The sequence below is a fragment of the Azolla caroliniana genome, unplaced genomic scaffold (assembly GCF_043228905.1).
Source record: "Azolla caroliniana isolate FFs.n. ecotype wild unplaced genomic scaffold, voAzoCaro1.0.p SCAF_3, whole genome shotgun sequence".
In the NCBI taxonomy this organism is placed as follows: domain Eukaryota; kingdom Viridiplantae; phylum Streptophyta; class Polypodiopsida; order Salviniales; family Salviniaceae; genus Azolla; species Azolla caroliniana.
In genome coordinates, this window is record NW_028230438.1 from 22,145,802 (window position 1) to 22,159,911 (window position 14,110).

Here is a 14,110-nt window from a genome sequence, read left to right on the forward strand (position 1 = left end):
CGTCGACTCGTTTCAACTCAAAGGCCAGAAATTCGATGACGACTCCCTTTGATTGCATTGCTCGACCACCTTCTGAGTTCGAGAAGAACATATGTCCTTTCGTCGTCTTGCTCTTTGTTCTAACATGATTCTCTTCAACTAATAACATGGATTGCATATTGAAGAACGAGGGAGGGTTTTCTCTCGCCAAGATTGTCGTCCTTATCGGGTCGAACCGTTGTGCAAGGCCACCCAAACATACTTGACCCATCTCGTCTTCGTCGATGTTCATGTTGATGGAGCCAAGAAAATCACAAATACTCTTTATCTTGACAATGTAATCCGTCACGAACATGTCCTTCTGCCAAATGTTGTTCGACTCTTGTTGGAGTTTATGCTTGTGTGCGGTCATGTTGGCGCCGAATGTTGGAGTGGTTAAGGGGAACGACTTAAAATCGCTTGCACTCAAGTGTATGAGGGTTCGACCCCCCCAATCAACAATCAATGAGGAATAGGTTGGGTGCACTCAATGAGGATTGGGGAACACTTGTAATTTGAGATTGGGGTGACACATAGTGTGTGGTAATCATTTTCAATCCATTTACTTTGATTGAGTGGTTAAGGAGCGCGATTTAAGATCACTTGCACTCAACTATGTGTGGGTTCGAACCAGAAGTCAACAATCAATGGGGAATAGGTTACCTTACATGTTTCCTATACAATGTAAGTATAGATCAGCAAGGTGTATAATGGGTTCCTTGGCTCTTTCCCTACAAAATATAACGAAGGATGAAGGATGTAAATGTAAGAAAATAATTGGTTAATTGAGGGGTAAGAGTACTTAATTGTGTAGGATGACTTCATAGATTACATTTTCTTTGAATAAACTATAAACAAGCAAGGCAAGGTGTATAATGGGTTCCTTGGCTCTTTCCCTACAAAATATAACGAAGGATGAAGGATGTAAATGTAAGAAAATAATTGGTTAATTGAGGGGTAAGAGTACTTAATTGTGTAGGATGACTTCATAGATTACATTTTCTTTGAATAAACTATAAACAAGCAAGGTGAATAGTTGTGAGCACTAGTAACCAAAGACACTAATACATATTGGGCTCGCTTCACTTCTATTGAAATTTCACTTTCCCTATAGAACAATAGTTGATATTATTTGCACTAAAGTGTTGGTGGTTTCAAACTCGATAATTGTTTAATCAAGGGATTGTGGGTTCGAGTCCCACCCGGCGTGCCATGTGTTTATGGGTGGGGGATGGAGCCAAGATTGGCTCCACCCCCCTCCCAAGGGGGTTCGAGTGTAAGAGGAGAGAGGGTGAGATGAGATGCACAGAGAGAACGAATGAGAGAGAGAGAGAGAGAAAGAGAGAGAATCGAGACAAACACAGTTTGTGGGTAACTTCAATATTCCATATTTTCATGCCCCATGAGTGCGGATTTATATAAGATCTTTACAAAAAGCCGAATGGACGTAGGTACACCTACTTACCTCACCTAACACTCACACATTCACATTTCATATTCCACATTACACTTAACCCTCCCGTATACCTATACGGGTAACAATAATCAACCATCAACGAACAATGGGTTGTGTCATGTGTTTGTTTTCTTTGCAATAAACTATAAACAAGCAAGGTGAAGAGTTATGGGCACTTGTAATCAAGACAATTCTTGATGTTCAGAAAGACACTATGATAAAAAGCACTTTATGTTGTCCATATACAAATGTGTAGCTTATTTGCCCAAATAGTTAATTTGGCAACCTAAGATTACCTTCACTCAAATGTGCATGGGTTGCTAAGTTGCTTGAATCCACCATCTTTTGTGTCATCCAATGTAGTTGTGTCAATCTTATTCCATACAACAATTAATATGTGCCTTATATACATAAGAGAGAATGTGATTGTTGCATTGATGTTAAGTTAGAAAAGACGGTAGCATCATTTATTAGATATGCTTTGTTTGCTTTTTTAGTTTCATGTTTCCTACTCCATTGACATTGTATTTGCATGCAAAGCATAAAATGCTTTTTTAGTTGTAGCTTTGTTAGCTTTTTTAGTTTCATGTTTCTTACTCCATTGACCTTGTATTTGCATGCAAAGCATAAAATGCATATGCCATGCAAAAAAAACTCATCTTGGTGTGCACATGTGATAGTATTTAGTTTGCATTGGTCAAATAATTAGTTTGCATTTTCAATTCTGTTGTTGATATTCTAAATATTTGCATGAACCCAATTCTAAATTTGTGTCATAGTGAGTAGTACGTAACTTTCTCAATTTCAATGTAAAAGACTATCAATATGTAGGTGGTTCAAAACAGAATACAAAACTAAGACCTATTTATCATCCAATGTCATATTTTAGAATTTAAAAGGGCATTCACCTTCTATAACTAAAATTATCAAGCATACTGGTTATTGGCGAATCAATGATATCCACCACTTTTTATGTATCCCTTTGTTGGTTTTTCCATAATCTATTTCTTTATTAGTTTTACTATACACTATACCATGTGCATGTGTTATGGGTGGGTGCATAAGTGTTAGATGCATATTAGAGCAATGTTTCGAAGATCCTTTAATTAGCATAGAACAGTATACCATTCTTTGTTATAGAGGACAAAAATCAAGCCAATTGTAGAACTATTGCTAGATGATAAGAGTAGTCTCTTTGTTATTGGGTCTAAAAGATAATTTTGGGGTTTAACTCTCATCGTGAAGATAAAGCCCTAATCCAAACCGTGCACATGCCCGTACAAAAGCCATTGCTTCGGCTTTTTGAGAAGGATCTCCACTCTTGATATCTTCAGTTGAGAACGTACTAGCGGCCTCACGAAATGCCTACATTTATGTCAAAAAAGAAGCAATGAAGAAAACTCGGTGATTCAAGAGTGCCACTATTTCAAAACATGGAAACAATTTGGCATCAGACATTTGTTGGACAGGAGTCGATGCCAATAACACCCTTCGCATTTTGGATATTTATCAGGATACTCCTTGGTTTTCAAACATTACCAGAATATCCATGTAGCATTAAGTTTTTGAAGTCCAAGGCAAGGGCATTTTTCTGGTAGTTTGTTAAAACAAATTGGCCTTCAAGTAAATATGCAAAAACATTTAGGGTGCTTTGTATTTTATCCTTGGGAGAATAATTTAGAGTTGAGAAAAGAAAAGTTACACGCATATTAGAGTCGACGGGAACATTAACGGACATCATTAGATTTCAAAAAAAGAGACTAATTATACATACAAGAATGAAAAAAGATAAAAAAATCATATATAAGGGGTTAGAGACGAGGAAACGAGACTAATTATACAAAATTATACACACATGATTAGAGTCAATGAGAAAAAGAAAAAAAAACCATATACACATACAAGAAAGGGTAAAAAAAATAAAAAAACTTATTATTATAACAGACCTCTCCATCAGAGCCCTTGATTGTGACACGATAAATGACCGTAACAAACCTTCCATCAGCCGAAAACGAAATACCCCTCACTTCACCACACCATCCTATATATATATATATATATATCCATTACAAACAAAGACACATAGAAATCAGTCCTCTCAACCTCAAAGACAAGAAAAACAAAGAGGAATCATGCCTTTCATTTGTTATTTCACCTGGAGCATAGAAACTCAACATCCGATTAGCATGGTACCTATAGCATCAAAAAGAGAAAAAAAGGAATTAAAAAAGAATCATAAGAGCCAAAAAACAAACACACACCCCAAGATAGCTAATACCGTTGTTGGCATACATGAACTACAAAAACAATATCTAAAAAACTCTCATTCACTTATTAAAACCATAGAAACTCTCCAAATTCCCCTAAATTATCGTATACTCACTTTTGATGTAGAAGCATTATACCCTAGTATTCCACCTAAGCTAGGCTTACAAGTCCTAATGTATATGATCAGCCCCCACTTTTCAACTCCTAAAACTAATCTCATCTAGATTCTATACCCTTAGTGCATTAGTATTAGAAGATCATTTCCTTACCTTCAATAATATTGTATATCAAATAATCAAGGGCACAGCTATGGGAGTAATGTCTCTGTAGTTTATGTGTGTCTATTTTTAGCTTTCCTAGAAAATTCCCAACCTTGACCTCCCTAACTCTTCTTTTCTACAAGGTACATTCAATGTCTTTGGCCTTTGGTCTGGCGATGAGAACGACCTCCTTAGCTATCTTGACTTCTACTCTACAAGTCCACGGGCAGCTGTATTTGTCTTACTACATCGTACTCTTCTGTTCTACAAGGTACATTGACAATGCCTTTGGCATTTGGTCTGGCAATGAGAACGACCTCCTTATTTATCTTCACTTCTACTCAACAAGCTCACAGGCAACTGTATTTGTCTTACTACATCCTCATCTTCCACAAGACTCCCATTCCTAGATATTTACATCAACCTACGGTGTCGCATAAATGTGTGTGTGCTACTCGTGCAAGACCACAGGGGTCTTGGACCAGGGAGGACACAAAGACCAGGAAGGTGCAGACATTAGTTGACTCGATACCAATGCACTAAGGTTATAGATGAAATTAGTTTTAATAGTTGAAAAATGGGGGCTGATCATATGCCTTAGGGCTTTTAAGCCTAGCTTAGGTGGGATACTAAGCTATAAGGTTTCTACATCAAAAGTGAAAATAAGACTATTTAGGGGAGGTTGAAGACTTTCTAAGGTTTTAATAAGTGAACAAAAGTCTTTTAGATATTGTTTTTGTAAGAGTATAGGTAATAGTTGGTAGTGTGACCAGTTAGAGGTTTTTTCAAAGAGGGAATAATTATAAGAGAATATAGGTCTAAAACTAACGGGGTTCTTGTGTGTGTGTATCCGTGTGTTTGTGTGTGTCTCTCTCTCTACATATATAAGAAATAAAAAATCAATCATATTGAGACCATAAACACACTAATAGAACTCCAAAAATAGGATGCAAATGATAAAATACCAACCATGGGATATATTTGTGATTCACCTCTCGATCCTTGAGCACTTGATCTGGCACTCTTTTGTTGAGGTCTCTGAGAATTTCGGCAAGGGGGCGTAGCATAAAAGACGACCCTGTTTCCAAAGAGACTGCAGAAGCTGCATTGGCCACTATAGCCCACCTCCTTCGGATGCCCCTATTCATCTTCAATATGGACAAACATGGCTTCTGGAAGAATAAAAGCATTGTGAACTTTGAGGAGGAAAATCACATTTTCCATATTCATTTTCAGTAATAAAACAAGGTCCTCCATGCTTAGCACAATGTGAAAAGCATGACCTTTGTTACATCATAGTTTAGATTCGCTTAACTTCTTTGAAAATCGTATCCTATATTCATCTATATAAATGTGTGTTTGTTGTGTATAAACACAATATGCCTTGTCAAAAGCATTTACACATCATAGTTTAGATTCACTATACTATTGAGATTCTAATATTTTCAAGTATATATAAACATCATTTTCTAATAATGAAGCTTGTGCTTTGCAGCATTTATGGTTGTAACTTGTGGATTTGGGCATTTGGGAAATGGTTTGACAAATTAAACTCTTTGTAATTTTCATTAGAGATCCTGGACACAATCTGCTTGCTGAGCAAAACGAAATGGTTTTTACAACATTGAAAAAAATTGACATGGCTTTCACAATAGAAAAGATGGGGGAAATAGTACCTACAGTAGATAACTAGCGTAAATTGTGTATAGGCCTAGGGTTACATGTGGAATTTTTGTGGCGTGAACACATCACAGTAGCTAAGGACCTAAATGTAACCACTATGGCTAGAAAACTAAAGCAGGGTTCTCTCTTGTTTTGGCCAAGGCATGCTAAAACAAGGTCTATAAATTGATGTGTGGACTTCAACAATGTTTCTGTCGATAGTCTGCATACACAATATATAACCCACAAAGGTGTATATGCATATGTAGTTAGTTAATTAGGAATTCTTAGAAGGCATTTCAATTTAGAGGTATCCATGTTTAGAAATTACAAACGACATGGTTACATTTAAAAGGATTTTGGAGTTTCTAACGCCATATTTTCTCTAACACATTAAAAATACATTTCTACATCCGTTAAACAGTAAATGAATACATCACCAGAATCACTGAAAAACAGAATATATAGACAAATAGACTGATAGATATTGGATCAATAATTCAATGTGAACAGAAAATCCTTACATGAGGGCAGAAAAAACGCATAAGCTTTAAAGCTTCTTATTTTTTTCCAATTCAGATATTTCCAATTGAGAGAGGAGATACATGCCTTTGTGAAGGAATTCCGGATAAGAGGATCTACATCACATATAAGAGAGGAATCAGATTGAGAGCAGAGCTTCGTAAGGGTCGAAGGTTGAGCTGCAAAAACCTGCGAATTCATGGTGAAATAAACGAATTTGTTTTTGGCTTTCTATATATATAGATAAGTGAGCAGAGAACACAGGGTATCGATATGCATTAAGAGAAAAACCAAAGAAAAAAAGACAGAAAGGAAAACACTGTATAGAATCGGAAGGAATTGAGTATTGATTTTCTTCGTCTTCGTCTTTCTTTATGTATCTGCATCTGCGGCTTTCGTATGTTTTTTTTGACCTTTCAAGCAAAAGCAAGGAAAGAGAAAAGAAGAGACACATTTCTCGTGCCCTTCACATGATTTCAATTGTGTTATTACCGGATCCAAAAGCAAAAGAAAACATCACGCTCAGATACATATATGTATCATGTATGTATGTACATACATACATAGTTCATTCCTTAGTGTCTCTCCCGCAAGACCGACCATCTTATGTCCGAGTGCCGATTGTCCACTTCTCTCATCCCGATAGACACACATAGAGCCGATTCTCCTCCTGTTTCCATTGCAGGAACACCATCTTTTTAGTCCATATTGTTTTGACACATTTCGACCAAAAGCTCCTAGCTAGACTCTGGTTCTCCTTCTGTTCACATACAGAGTGGCGGAAACACACACTCTGTTCCATATTGATTTGACACGTTGTGTTTGAAAGCGTTCAGTGTGGTGCAACCGCCTCTTGAGACACACAATAGCTCTCACTTCAAGTACGACATGTTTAACACGTAATCCCCCTTGCAAATGGACAACAAGGTATATCTCTTCATGGAATGTTTAATGGAAAGGGATGAGTTGTGTGTCATCACCTCCCAAAAACACATAGTTGCGTGTTTGAAGTACAACGTGTTCTTTGTGCAATTCATGCTAGGAACATACATGAGACAGTACATAGTTCTCCATTAAGTACTACATGTGTCACTATGCAATTCACGTTATGCATAAACCATTGAGAGGCAACGAATGCCAAGGTAATTCTAAAAAATTAGTAATGTTAAGTAAGAGGGTGATCAATGAGTTGGTTGCGAAGAGGGAAGCGCATGCTTCTTAACTTGATAGCTAGAAATACTATTGTTAATGAAGAGGAGAACTAAGGTGGGAGGAATGTAGCAAAATATTGCTAGTGCAACCTTCCTCCGCACCACCCATTAAGTGATGCTCTCCCACAATAAATGTATTAATGTTACCTCCAAAATATGAAAATGGCCCTTGCCTTTGCATTTACAATGTATAAATGTGCGTCCATTCTTCACTTTTAATCAATATCAATACTCTCCATTTTAGAATGCAATTTTGTTTGAGTTTTTGCGACTATATTTATCTATCTATTATTAACAATCCTATGAACGAACACAAATACATGCATGTTAGGTTGAAGTAACCATGTGAAACCTTGCTTGCCCTTAGTGCAAGTGATACAATAAATAAACATGTGTACAAGTTGGTGTCAAATCAAATAATTGTGTGAATTGCATCATGAATGGATATACCACAGATATTATACATACGTATACCTTTTCACGCCATTCTCATTCATTTTAAGTTCAAAGTTCAAACATTGATTTTTTGAACTCGACAAATTTTTCCCACAAAAGTCTTTAGGGTTGTACATGCGTACTATACACAAACAAATGGGACATCCTTAGGCGAGATAACTCGGACCTCATTTAATTCAAGTGAAATAGAATCTTGTAGCCATACTTGTTTTGTGCAATTTAGGGTTACGACTCACAACTATGCATTTTTTGTAAGGACATATTTTACTTTTGCCATGTTTTCATAATTTCCACACGTTCAATTCTACTATTTGCAAGAGAAGTGGTATGATCACGCCCAATTCATGTGATTTGTTCATGCGCAACTTGACCTTAGAAGAGTGCTTTGGATTTCTCAAAAAGACGATGATGAAATCATTTGTATTTGGATAACGTTCAAAGCAAGGTCTATTAATCACATCATTACATGGTTTTTTTGTTTTATTTTTCTAAGGCAATTAAGGCGTCATGAAGGTGATTTTTTGAGTTCATGAAGGTAACTTTGTGAGCTTGCCCCTAATTATGATAATAATTAAGCTATGACATTCACAAATAGCTCTACTAACAATAAGATCATCCTCATTATCAAATAAAATAAAAGAGTTTTGCTTTTCGCAATCATGATAGTGATCCTTTTTCGTAACTATGTGTTTTTTAGTTTACTTTCTCTCCTTACATCTCTTACTCCACTTCTTCAATCAAGTCTAATGGAATCATTCCTGAAATTTTCACAACTTTCTTTTCCAAGTCATCGAAAACCTCCTCGAGTTTATTTGTGGTTTTCCTAAAACCACTCGATATTATTACTTCACTCCAACCTAGAGAAACCATGAGTTTTGTATCTCTTGATCTATCAACATTTTTTCCTTGTTAAGATGGAGCTTCATATCACATCATATGAGAGTTTCTTTATTTCACAACCTGGCGATTCCATTGTAGCATAGATCAATAGTGAGCTCTTCAAACATATTATCATGTTTGTTTCTTGGCATTTCATTCACCCTTTTCAATTGATTTGCGTTAGTTTTCACTCTTCATCTAGTCCTTTGTTCATATTGTGGCTTTAGGTTCATTTTATCGTATATTGTTTCTGTAGGCCGCTTGATCTTCATGTTGATCAAATTCTATATTTAAATGTTTGATATATAATCAGCTCCCGTTGAACTTTCTCCATTCTCAAGTTCAAACATATATTGTCTTCATTTCATTGGTGTTCATGGCTTTTCTTTCTTCCTTCTTCTTCACTCTAATAAGAAGCCTAATATTTTCTCTCTAATATTGGCATACAAGGAAGGCAGGCCAAGTTTTCATCACATTGTTAAAGACATAGGGCAAACAATGATATGATACAAATCATCTTTGCAAATGCAAATATAATACTAAAACAATTTTTTTCTAGAATGCTAGGCTAAATTGTCAAAGTGTCTCGGTGAGAACATACAAATTGAAGTCACACTTTTAAAACCTCGTTGGCCAATAATAGTCAATGAGTGAGATTTCATTAAAAAGGGCATTTACCCAAACTCATTGGCTCCCAATTGTATAGGGTTTTTGTACATACAAAAAACCTGCCACTTCTTGTACTGGAATATTATCCCTTGTATCATTCCTCTGCTGATTCTATTTGGCCCACATGCAAACTAGCACATATTCAGCACTCATTTATTAGGTTATCTACTACCAAGTTCCTTCCAACATTAGTATTAGTATGTGGTTACTTTATTTCAGTCCTTTTCATAAGCTGAAAATCTTATTTACTTGACTGCTTCCATTCCTTGATGAAGTGGTCAATATTGTTCAATATTGTTCAAAACCCATTGATACAGCCAAGCATCTCTCAACCTTATGAAGTGTTGCACTGCAGTTATTATACTAGTATTTCTAATATCTCATTATATGTTTGATTCTCAGCTCAAAAATAAGAGAGGAACAATCAATAAGTTGAATGTGGACCCAATTAATCATAAACTAACAAATGTTGATATCAGCTAGGTAGCTAACCATTTAAGAAAGCCATCAACCATATCTCTCAAAGATTTACACTACTAGATATCATAACCAACATTTTTGGGCTTTAGAAATGCAATGGTGACTGTAGAAGGGACATCTCTTCCATACTCTTCACGATATGCATTGTTTGACATAAAAGGTCATCCTGAAGATGAAACTAGACTATGCAATAGTGAAACTTGTGGATAATTGATTAAAAACGAGCAAAATGAAACTGCAGGCACAATAAACAAGAACGAGGTCTACTTCTACACAAAAATATTAAAAAATTGCTTGGAATAAAATACATAACTAGATAAATATACATGAAAAGCAATGCATATAATTGTTCAATTAAGTGAAAAAGTATTTGTTTCACTATGAGAAATACAGCTAAAAGCTCAAACATAGGCATGTCCTAGTTCACAACAGATTCGGACATGATTACTTGAGCATTGTAACACACTATTGCAATTTCTTTCGGCATCATTAAACATCTGACATGTATGAAAAGTAATGTCTTTAATTGTTTAGAAAGGGAAACAGACTGTTCCATTACAGTAAGCACAATTAGAAACTCTTTGCAACAACATGAGGATTTTCCAGTCCTTCCATATAGTTTCAAAAATACCATTTGTAACAACATGAGGACTAATGCAATCTCCAGTACTCGTCTTCACACGAACCAAAGTCAGTAACGCCTTTTCACGGGGCTACGAGAGCGATGTCCTCCACGTGGTGACCTATAAGGTTGATAAGCATTAGATGCTTTATTATTGTTATAACACAGCAGTAGTTTCATGAGCTGTGAGATTGTTTACCTTTATAACACATTCGTATATTCAAGTTCATGAAGAATGAAAAAGACTAATTTTTTATAGAGCTTACCTCTTTCTAGCATTGCGGCGCCTGAGAGGACCACTGCTAAAGGCCCAATCAACAGATATGATCTGCGTCAAAAGCTCTGCACCATTTAGTTGACTAATTGCAGATTGTGCTTCTTGTTTCTTCTCATATTCTATCAATGCATAACCCTGAAAAATAAAAATAAAAATAAACTTCATTCAGCAACTTCAGTATGTTCCAATCAATTCAAAAAATAAAATAAAGAGGTGAATTATTTAGACTCAGATTTTATACAGTTATTATAAATTCCAAATTATAGAAAATAAAATCAAAAATACATGATGAAAACCACATGCATATAGGACAATCCAGGGGCAGCTAGAAAGGTACAACAAAAAGCCATCTTAGTGAAAACGTTTTCACTCGATATCAAGTAATAATACAACTATAATTCTTTCAAATATCTTGATGAAAACAACAGAGAACAAATACTTATTATGGAGGAATTGTATTTTGAGGCAGAAGAGTAATAGTTACCTTCACAAATCCAGTTCTTCTGTCAAGATTGAGATGCAGATTCTTGATCTCCCCAAACTCACCAAACAATTCGATCAAATCATCCTCCTGAGCTTCTTCATGCACACCAGTGACAAGAATGATCCATCCTTCTATGGCTACAAAAGAACAAGTTCAACTAAATTCAAAATAAGAGAGAAGTAGCAAAGAAGACCACCACAAAACTCTAACTTCAAGAATCACAGACATAGAAAAAGACACAAAACCGTAAAACTTAACAATCACCAGAAATCCAAAGAAACTAGAAGTAAATCCAAATAAAACAAAAAAGATAGACCATTAAATGCAAAAAGATTATACAACGAAAATTAAACGCAAATAACCATTCACAAAAGAAAAAAATAGATAACAGATACACAAATCAGAAAATATCGACCCAATTATGCACGGATAGTAAAGAAAATAATGATAAACTAAATCTATTTTCAGAGGACGCAGACAGAAAAAGAAATTACTAATTTCATACAGAATGACAGTTGCAGTCAGAAATAACGAAGAGAACCAGCATAGATCAGATACAGGGAGCTATAATAAACCCTCCAGTCTTTCAAAGATGTAGGAAAACCACAGAGGTCTGAAAAGCGGAACCCGAAACAGAAAGAAAAGCCAGATATTCAGTCTTGACAGCAGAAATTAGAGACTAACGATGATAACGCTTACAAGAACACAATTTTCAAGAAGATAACCCAAGTTTTACTAGATACGGACAAAGAATATGGAAACCTAACTTCATCAGCCAGCGGAATACAGAAACACTTAAATAACCAGATAGAATTGAAAACATATGTGGCGACAGATGAAAATACAAAAATACAATTAAACAGATGTAGAATGAAGAGAAAAAACTAAATTTTCACACTGATGGAAGAAATAAATGAAAATTATAGAAACCATACTGAAAATGCAGTGGGTAAGAGGGAGGAAGAGGGATTGAGAGAGAATAAAAGAAAGAAAGAGAAGGAAGGAGTATACATACATCTCTGAGGTCCAGGTCCACCATCAGTGAAGAGAGAATCGAACTCTTTCCCAGCGAAACGATTCGAACGATCAGGATCAGATCGGTCACGAAACCCTCTACCTTTCGTTTTCTTCATCAACCCAGAAGAAGAAGAAGGGGGAGGAGGAGCCAGAGAGCTCCCTGCTGCATTTGCAGAAGAGGTGATGGTGGATTTGAGCTTCGGCATGGGGACAGCTTCACCTTCCTCCATCGCTGAGCCTTCAAGTTCATCGAGCAGGAGGTCTTCGTCTTCTTCCATGTCTGGTTCGAAATCAAGAGCGTCGACATCAGCAGCAGCCATATCTCTCTGTTTTTCTTCCGTCTGACTGTCTATCCCAGTCTTCTGTCTGTCTCTATCTGGCCTGCTATTTGCTGCGGAGGAAGAGCTCTTTACTGGGCGTTATTAGCCTTAGGGTTAGGGTTAGGGTTAGGGTTTACTAGCGATGGCGTTGTTAGGTTCACAGAAACTAACTTGAGAGAAAGAGAAAGTAAGAGATCTTTGTGTATCCTGTCTGCGAGTTCACATTAGGCCAACATCAAAAACTGAAAGAAATGGATCTTTCTTCAGTACTTTGGACTAGCACTGAGCGATGTGTGTCCGCCTCTTCTACTCAAAGGGGCTTTCTGGCACCGTGTTCTTTAGGACCTTTCTCTCAGGATACAACACGACATACCGGTCAGGTAGGGCTGGCTCCACTGGCAATGGCTTTTCTAGGGTTTCTTTCTCTCATAACATGATGCACATGTACGTAGAAAATACTACCATCGGTTTCCTGACAATGGCTTTTTTTAGGGTTTCTCTCGAAATTCAACTTGGCTTTTCTAACAAAGCCTTTTTCAGGGTTTCTAAAAGTTACACACGTTCATGTAGAGTAAATATGGTTTTCTTGCAATGTCTTGTTTAGGGCTTGGCTTCTCTTAGAAATTGGCTTGCATACATATTGATATAGGATAGAGATGGCTTTCTTGTTACGGTTTGCTCCTTGTCCTCTCCCCTTTGTAGCCACTAAGACTCACTTTCCTTGTAGGTTTCTTATATTGTAATTATCTATTTAATAAAGACAACCCTTAATTTGTATAGTGATTAAGGTTGTTTGATTTTAATTTAACTCGAGAAGACCTAGAGTCTTTCATAGCTACATGGATTGGAGATGTAAGTGCTTTAATGTGTTGAAGTAAGACATGGTCTTTGCCATTTGGGAGTGACATCCCTTGAGCCTTCAACTATCACATTGTGAAGTCATTCCCAATAGACTTGTGACCCTTGTAACTCTAGTATAGTTCCTAATATTCGCGTACGTCCAATTTATTGGACGTACTCGAACGTTTGCAAACATACGCGTATGATACGCGATATTTGTTTGGTTTGTTTTTTTTATTATTTAAATTGGGGGTTTTTTGGCTGTTTTTTGGCGCGTCATCGCGTTGTGAGGAGTGATGAGTGTGAGTCTCTAAGTGTATGAGAGTCGAGAGTTATGAGTGATCGTGAATCTAAACTGAGAATCGAGTGTGTTGAGAATCAAGAGCTCAGAGTGTTTGTGAGTTGTAACTGAGAGTCGACTGTAGAGAATCGAGAGCTCTGAGTGAAAATCAGATTTTTGTGAAGGACGAAATGAACAGGGACCTGATTTCTAATTTCTAATTTCTGATTCCCGAATCTCGATTCTTGATTCCCGCTCACCCGCAGGCCGCCTACAACTTGCCGCCTTACCGATTTGTCCAATTTTTCATATTTTTTAAAAATCTTGATTATTTTTTATTTTCCATATTAAAAAAAAATAGAGTAATAAAAAAATATATAAATATAAAT

The 14,110-nt window shown here is 36.3% G+C and overlaps 2 protein-coding genes across 2 annotated transcripts; both read right to left on the bottom strand.

The window, feature by feature from the left end:
* Positions 1-2,561: 2,561 nt before the first annotated feature.
* On the bottom strand, positions 2,562-6,630 carry LOC147866625 (DNA repair RAD52-like protein 1, mitochondrial). Its single transcript, XM_087317076.1, has 6 exons — positions 6,507-6,630; positions 6,274-6,375; positions 4,972-5,174; positions 3,630-3,667; positions 3,421-3,515; positions 2,562-2,839 (listed from the first exon to the last, which is right to left on the bottom strand). Exons 1-6 carry the CDS (start codon positions 6,570-6,572, stop codon positions 2,702-2,704), a joined length of 642 nt encoding a protein of 213 aa, XP_087173202.1. The 5' UTR covers positions 6,573-6,630; the 3' UTR covers positions 2,562-2,701.
* A 3,754-nt stretch (positions 6,631-10,384) lies between these two features.
* Positions 10,385-12,795, bottom strand: Y14 (RNA-binding (RRM/RBD/RNP motifs) family protein). Its single transcript, XM_087317077.1, has 4 exons — positions 12,280-12,795; positions 11,265-11,401; positions 10,770-10,915; positions 10,385-10,624 (listed from the first exon to the last, which is right to left on the bottom strand). Exons 1-4 carry the CDS (start codon positions 12,599-12,601, stop codon positions 10,573-10,575), a joined length of 657 nt encoding a protein of 218 aa, XP_087173203.1. The 5' UTR covers positions 12,602-12,795; the 3' UTR covers positions 10,385-10,572.
* Positions 12,796-14,110: the final 1,315 nt, after the last annotated feature.

Coding starts and splice junctions, on each gene's coding strand:
- LOC147866625 (XM_087317076.1), bottom strand. CDS start 6,572: ATGCAGATACATAAAGAAAGACGAAGACGAAGAAAATCAATACTCAAT. Junction 3,516..3,629: donor GTTGAGTTTCTATGCTCCAG/GTGAAATAACAA, acceptor ATATATATATAG/GATGGTGTGGTGAAGTGAGG. Junction 2,840..3,420: donor TCAAGGGCTCTGATGGAGAG/GTCTGTTATAAT, acceptor ACATAAATGTAG/GCATTTCGTGAGGCCGCTAG.
- Y14 (XM_087317077.1), bottom strand. CDS start 12,601: ATGGCTGCTGCTGATGTCGACGCTCTTGATTTCGAACCAGACATGGAA. Junction 11,402..12,279: donor TGGACCTGGACCTCAGAGAT/GTATGTATACTC, acceptor GTTCTTTTGTAG/CCATAGAAGGATGGATCATT. Junction 10,916..11,264: donor GAAGAACTGGATTTGTGAAG/GTAACTATTACT, acceptor TTTATTTTTCAG/GGTTATGCATTGATAGAATA.